Here is a 7,732-nt window from a genome sequence, read left to right on the forward strand (position 1 = left end):
AGCAACGCTTTTGCCGCATACTTGACATATTACGGTTGAATGTTCAACATCTTTCCGCTTGAAGCCAAACCACCGCCAGACGATGGACCCCGTGCTGTTTTTTTGGGAATTAATTCTTCCCTCATTCGTTACCAGATTCGCACCTTCTTTCTCTCATATTACCACTCGCGCCACTCCATTAGCACCACCTGCTACAGCTAACGTTAGCCATGTCTCTACCTCTCTGCTCCGCGAGAGCATATGACGTTGCACGCGCGACAGTATGTGACGTATGTAACAAGGTGTGCTTGTTTTATGTCTCTGTGAGAAGGAGAGACAAGAAAGAATGAGAACCATCTGAAGTGTAATGGCCGCAGATAAATGCAACTGCGTGAGAACGTATACTTGAATATCACGATATAGTCATTTTCTATATCGCACAGAGACAAACAATTCAACACCATTATTACGTAGAGTATTAGTATTTATTGAAATGTGTTCATGTATATTTCTATAGTATACTCATGTCAGCAATTCAACTTCAAATGTGAAACTAATATATTATAAACTCATTACATGCAAAGTGAAATATGTCAAGCTTTTATTTGTTATAAATTCAACGATCAGAAAGGGACAAACGGTAGAAAATGGATGGATGGGTGATTTATAGTATTAACAACCAAAAGCTTTCTGAAATGTTCAACTTGAGGTTTAAATGATATCAAAGTAAGTCTTGCAATATTTTGAGTAGCATGTTGTCGTATATTAGTTTAACCTTGCGAATCTAATGGCTGGTATAAACAAACATTTGCATCATATTACATTTTTTTTACTTTCACCTGTATAATTCTCAATGAATATAACAAATAATACACAAACCCTTTTTGTGGGTTGGATTGTGTAACACCGACTACATATTGTGTCATTTGTACTTTATCTTTTAAAAGAGTTGACAAGGGCTATTTTTCTTTTTAAATTACTGCTTAAATGTGTAATTATTTATGTCTGTAATGTTGTCAATCCAATCAATTATCATTATTGATCCATACCGTATATCAGGTGTTCTTAACCTTTTTGTCCCACTCAAATATTAACATTGAATTAGTAATCTTACTATTGATTTTAGGGGTATTAAATCATTATACTTACAGTTTAGAACCTTGTCAAATGATATGAAACTGTTATTCACTAAGATTATTGATTTAACACATAAACCTTAGGCTCAGGTCAGACTGATCAGAAAAATAAGTACTGACCAGATATACTGCATAAGAAGGCAGTCATAAATAACTGATGAAAAATACATTTACATACAAAACCCAAAACCAGTGAAGTTGGCGTGTGTAAATGGTAAATAAAACAGAATACAATGATTTGCAAATCCTTTTCAACCTATATTCAATTGAATAGACTGCAAAGACAAAATAATTAACATTGGAACTGGAAAACTTCATTTTTTGCAAATATTAGCTCATTTGGAATTTGATGCCTGCAACATGTTTCAAAAACGCTGGCACAAGTGGCCAAAAAGACTGAGAAAGTTGAGGAACGCTCATCAAACACTTATTTGGAACATTCCACAGGTGAACAGGCTAATTGGGAACAGGTGGGTGCCATGATTAGGTATAAAAGCAGCTTACATGAAATGCTCAGTCATTCACAAACGGGGATGGGGAGAGGGTCACCACTTTGTGAACAAATACCTGGGCAAATTGTTGAAGAACAACATTTCTCAAAATGTTCAGAGAATCTGGAGATATTACTGCACGTAAGCAGCAAAGCCGAAAACCAACATTGAATGCCCGTGACCTTGGATCCTTCAGGCGGTACTGCATCAAAAAGTGACATCAGTGTGTAAAGGATATCACCACATGGGCTCAGGAACACTTCAGAAAACCACTGTCAGTAACTACAGTTGGTCGCTACATCCGTAAGTGCAAGTTAAAACTCTACTACTCAAAGCAAAAGCCATTTATCAACAACACCCAGAAACGCCGCTGGCTTCGCTGGGCCCGAGCTCATTTAAGATGGACTGATGCAAAGTGGAAAAGTGTTCTGTGGTCTGATGAGTTCACATTTCAAATCGTATTTGGACTCTGTGGACCAAAGAGGAAAAGAACCATCTGGACTGTTGTAGGCGCAAAGTTCAAAAGCCAGCATCTGTGATGGTATGGGGGTGTATTAGTGCCAAAGGCATGGGTAACTTACACATCTGTGAAGGCACCATTGATGTTGAAAGGTACATACAGGTTTTGGAGCAACATATAATTGCCATCCAAGCAACGCCTTTTTAATGGACGCCCCTGCTTATTTCAGCAAGACAATGCCAAGCCACATTCCGCACATTACAACAGCGTGGCTTTGTAGTAAAAGACTAGACTGGCCTGCCTGTAGTCCAGACCTGTCTCCCATTGAAAATGTGTGGCGCAATATGAAGCATGAAGTATCACAACGGAGACCCTGGACTGTTGAACAACTTAAGCTGTACATTAAGCAAGAATGGAAAATAATTCCACCTGAAAAGCTTCAAAAATTGGTATATTCAATTCAATTCAATTGAATATAGGTTGACAAGGATTTCGGTTGGGGGCGTGGTTAAGAGGGGAGGAGTATATTTACAGCTATAATTCACCAAGTCAAGTATTTTTTTTATTTTTATATATATATATATATATATATATATATATATATATATATATATATATATATATATATATATATATATATATATATATACATACAGTATATATCCCTGAGGATGTGTCCCTGTGCATCTGAGGATGTATCTTACAATCATTTCGGACTGGCATAGCCAGTGACACACAGGAACAGGCTGGGAGGCAACCAGGAGTAGACTGGTGACGATTGGAGAGACAATTGACAGCTCGGAAAGACGGTGACCGGGGCAGCAAGAGGTAGCATCCCAACCTGCATCTTCCGTGAGGGAGAAACCCAACTAAGCTACAGAACGACCTTCTGAGAAATACCCCCAGGGGAACCCGAGAAGGGGGGAAGATGAGTTCCCCAACAGGACGGACCCAACGTTGACGACTTTAGCAAACGGCTTAACGACAATGACACACATAAGATGCATCTGTGGCAAGAGCCTCAAGAACGAGCGTGGCCTAAAAATCCATCAGGGTCGAATGAAATGCTTGGTGCAGGAGAGTGACACACAGCGCACAGGACCAAGTCCTGGTGAGACGACGGAGGAGCCCGGCCGGGAGACACCCCACAGAGCCTAGAACCTCCATGTGATAAACCCTCCAGCTCCCAGCAAAGTAATTAAGCAGCCTCGTATCAAGTGGCCTCTTGCAAGCCAACACAAAGTGTGGCACCAATTCGACGAGCACACAGCCAGAATTATCGAATCAATAGCCAAAGGGAATGTCGACAGACTGCTTCAGACCATGACCACCATCATTGTTTCTTCTGGAGCAGAGAGGTTCGGTGTGGAAGAGGACAAGCCCATCAGTTCCAACTACACCATGAACCGCAGGGCAGAACAGATCCATCAACTGCGGCAGGAGCTCCGGTCTCTGGCAAGGCAGTACAAGGCAGCATCTGAGGAGGAGAAGGCGCCATTGGCTGAACTCCGGAACATCATCAGGAAGAAACTGACGACCCTACGTAGAGCTGAATGGCACAAGAGGCGCAGGAGAGAGAGAGCCAGGAAACGAACTACATTCATAGCTAATCCATTTGGATTTATCAAACAGCTGTTGGGGCAGAAGCGCAGTGGGCATCTAGTTTGCTCCAAAGAAGAAGTTAACAACTTCTTGAAAAACAACCTGAGCAACCCTGAAAAAGAGAAAGAGTTAGGGCCCCTCAGTGCCTTATTGGACATACCATCTCCCACTGTCAATTTCATCACCAGCGAGCCCACCTGGAAGGAAATCCAGGAGGTTGTTACTGCAGCCAGAGCCAGTTCAGCTCCAGGACCCAGTGGAGTACCCTACAAGGTGTACAAGCGATGCCCGGAACTCCTTAGAATCCTTTGGAGGATCCTGCGAGTGATTTGGCACAGAGGAACTGTTGCAGACCAGTGGAGGCAGGCTGAGGGTGTTTGGATACCTAAAGAAGAGAATTCCACCAAGGACCATCTCGCTCCTTAGCGTTGAGGGAATGATCTTCTTCAGCATCCTTTCCAGAAGGTTGACTGACTTCCTCCTCAAGAATGCCTACATGGACACCTCTGTCCAGAAAGGTGGAATCCCAGGTGTGTCAGGATGCCTGGAACATACCGGTGTAGTTTCCCGGCTGATCAGGGAGGCGCGGGAGGGTGCTTTGGCTTGACCTTGCCAATGCGTACGGCTCCATACCCCACAAGCTCATGGAGACTACCCTGGACCAACACCATGTACCCAAGAAGGTCAAAGACCTCATCCTGAATTACTACGGGAACTTCAGGCTCAGGGTCACTTCCGGGAGCATAACATCAGATTGGCACAGGCTTGAAAAAGGCATTATACCTGGGTGTACAATCTCAGTTTGCCTCTTTGCCCTAGCCATGAACATGGTAGTAAAGGCAGCTGAAACGGAATGCAGAGGCCCTCTGTCAAAGTCTGGAACTCGACAGCCCCCCATCAGAGCCTTTATGGACGATCTCACTGTCACAACTACATCAGTGCCCGGCGCAAGATGGATACTCCAGGGCCTGTAAAAGCTCATCTCCTGGGCAAGAATGAGCTTTAAACCAACTAAATCCAGGTCGATGGTTCTGAAGAAGGGAAAACTGGCAGACAAGTTCCGCTTCTTCGTGGATGGCACAACAATCCCATCTATCACAGAGAAACCGGTCAAGAGCCTGGGCAAGGTCTTCGACTGTAGTCTCAGGGATACTCAGGGGTGCAAATTAACACTCGCCAGTCGCCATTTGCGAGCTATTTTTAGCTTTGGCGAGTAAAATATTTGCCTAACTTGCCACGCTGGCGAGTTGAAAAAGTGAGGTTCACAACAGCAATAATGCAGCGCTTACCGGTACCTAAAGCAACACGGAGATCATTATTTTACCAAGCACATATTTGTTGTGATGTCACGTTCGACGTTCCGTAGACTAGTTGCTAAGAGACGGCAGTTAGCTAGCCTAGTAGTTAGCTTAGAGCGCGCACTACAGGGATATCTCTCAGGCGACAGTCACAGAGTGTACCGGTAACGTTACTCGAGTCTTAATAGCTAACAATCATTCTTCCTAGCCTTAAGCCTATAAATCTTATCGTTATGTGGCGCTTCCTGAAACCCATAGCTAAAAAGGCACGGACGGAGGAGGAGGAGGAGGAGGAGGAGGAGGAGGAGGGGGGTCGCGATGCGAATGCTGCGAAACCCAAACCGACCAGCGCTGGAACTGGGGGGAGAAAGTTTCAGACGAAGTGGCTATACGACGATGCAGGGAAAAAACGCGACTGGCTGACTGTCAAGAACAACATCATGTTTTGCACTGTGTGCACAACTTTTGGAAAGGACAAAAAAAGTCAGGCGAGTCACTTTGTTGTGGGCTGCTCCTCGATGAAAGTTGAAAGTATAATATCACATGAAGGCACTCGCAACCACGACAAAAATATGAAAATAAAGCAAGCCAAGTCTGCCCCACTCCATGAAGCGCCCTCGGTGCAAGTTCTCACTAAACTCTCGGACGTAAACACCCAGAAGATGAAGCTTCTTTTCCGAAATGCGCACGCCATCGCCAAGAAAGGTCGACCCATCACCGACTACGTCTGGCAATGCAGGTAATTGTTAGCTGTGTCCTGTGTTTATATTTACATTACAAATGCCATGGATGTAAAGTGACAGTTTAATGATTGTGGTTACACATCGACAGTGACAGTGTTGATATATAGTTTGATGTCTGGATGTAATGTTACAGTGGCAGGATTGGATAGTTAAACAACAAGGAAAAGAGTCAAAGCAGCACTTGTCTGATATTGCTATAGTGCTATCTCCCGGCATCCTCTGCTGACTGTGAGAGAGGATTCAGCACCATGAAGCAGGTTTGCACTCACTATCATTTTGATACGTTTTGTGAGGGTCTAAAGACAAAATGTGCGTGTGACTAATTTCCTGTGTCCATTTTCTTTGTGTTTTTAATACAGGTGAAATCTGACTGGAGAGCGAGTCTGGAACCTGCCATTCTTTCTGATCTCCTCATGGTTCAACTTAATTCTGAAGAGATCGAGGCCTACGACCCCACTGTTGCCATAGGGCTGTGGCACACAGACATCATCCGCAGCCGCAGACCAGACTTCATGGAGGGAGGGAAGAAGAGACCAGCAGCACCACATAAGTCTGTTGACCTGTCTGTGACTGACATTAGTGACTCTGACTCTACCTCAGAAGCTGGAGAAGACTACATCAGGCCTGATGTAGTGGAACTATCTGACAGTGACTCTGACGATGACTGAACCCACACAGAACCCGCACACTCAGTCACTCACTCACTCACTATCTGTCTGTATATTTACAGACACCCACCTAGGCTACAGCTCTCACACACCGACACACACTTAGCTCTCTCTCACTTACTCACTCACTCACTCACTCACTCACAATGTCACACACACAAAGCTCTTTCTCTCACACACACACACACACGGGGAGGGGCGGTGAAGTTCTGAGACGTTAATTTTTTCTATATATGTTAATCTGATGTTCTTTCATTAATGTTCTTTCATTATTTATATCCAGACAATGTTGGCAACAGATTTAATATTTTTTTCCTATATTTTTTGTAGCAAGCAGTTCACGGTCAATCAGACTTGCATATTACTTTTATTTTATTGAATGCAGATATTTTTTAATGTTTAAATGTAAAAAAATTAATGTAAATATCCAGACAATGTTGAAAAATATTTAACTATTTCTTTATTCTTTGTAGCAATCAATGCACTGTAAAACTTGTATATTACTTAAATTTTATTGAATACAGATCTTTTAAAATCTTATCTGCACTGCATCATGCGTCCTGCTTCTAGTTTCATAGGATAGTAAAAAAAAGAATCTATATACTCTATATACTATACTGTGGCCCCTGGTTGGTTGTAGAATTGGTTTTAATGTGACGTGAACACTTCTACATGGCGGAATACAATGGTAAAGGAAATAGTTTGTTTTGGCATTTGGCGAGTAAAAAATATGGTTGGCGAGTATGTTTTTTCACCTACTAGCCACTTGGCGAGTTGGTCAAAAAGTTAGTTTGCACCCCTGGGGATACTGCAGCAATCCAAACCACCATCAAGGAACTGGAGACTTGGTTATCGGCTGTAGACAAGTCTGGCTTACCTGGCCGGTTTAATGTGTGGATTTACCAGCATGGTGTCTTACTCCGGATACTCTGGCCTCTGTTGTTGTATGAGGTTCCTCTGTTAACAGTGGAGACTCTAGAGAGGAAGATCAGCAGCTACCTCCGCCGATGGATGGGCTTTCCACGCAGCCTGTGCAGCACAGCACTGTATGGGAAGACAAACAAGCTCCAGCTCCCTTTCAGTAGCCTGGACGAGGAGTTCAGGGTCTCTCGCACTCGAGAAGCTTTGCTCTTTCGTGACTCCAAGGACTCTAAAGTGGCATCAGAGGGCATCGTGGTGCGAACTGGCAGGAAGTGGAGGGCTCAGGAAAGCCTGGTGGTTGCTGAGTCTTGGCTGAGACATAGGGCCCTGGTGGGCACGGTGGCACAGGCTGGGCTGGGAGCCTTCCCCCAACCTCACTATGAGAAGGCACGTGGTAAAGACAAACGCCAGCTAGTCCTGAAGGAGGTGCATGC

At 43.9% G+C, this 7,732-nt stretch overlaps 1 protein-coding gene across 2 annotated transcripts; it reads left to right on the top strand.

Annotated features, from left to right (window-relative positions):
• Positions 1-2,951: 2,951 nt before the first annotated feature.
• On the top strand, positions 2,952-7,177 carry LOC133652714 (uncharacterized). Of its 2 annotated transcripts, none has more exons than XM_062051765.1 (2): positions 2,952-5,966; positions 6,069-7,177. In XM_062051765.1, exon 1 carries the CDS (start codon positions 3,390-3,392, stop codon positions 4,092-4,094), a length of 705 nt encoding a protein of 234 aa, XP_061907749.1. In that variant the 5' UTR covers positions 2,952-3,389; the 3' UTR covers positions 4,095-5,966; positions 6,069-7,177. The 2 variants fall into 2 exon arrangements, with proteins under 2 accessions (XP_061907749.1, XP_061907750.1); XM_062051766.1 differs by having other exon boundaries at positions 2,952-5,705; positions 6,153-7,177.
• Positions 7,178-7,732: the final 555 nt, after the last annotated feature.

The sequence above is a fragment of the Entelurus aequoreus genome, linkage group LG06 (assembly GCF_033978785.1).
Source record: "Entelurus aequoreus isolate RoL-2023_Sb linkage group LG06, RoL_Eaeq_v1.1, whole genome shotgun sequence".
In the NCBI taxonomy this organism is placed as follows: domain Eukaryota; kingdom Metazoa; phylum Chordata; class Actinopteri; order Syngnathiformes; family Syngnathidae; genus Entelurus; species Entelurus aequoreus.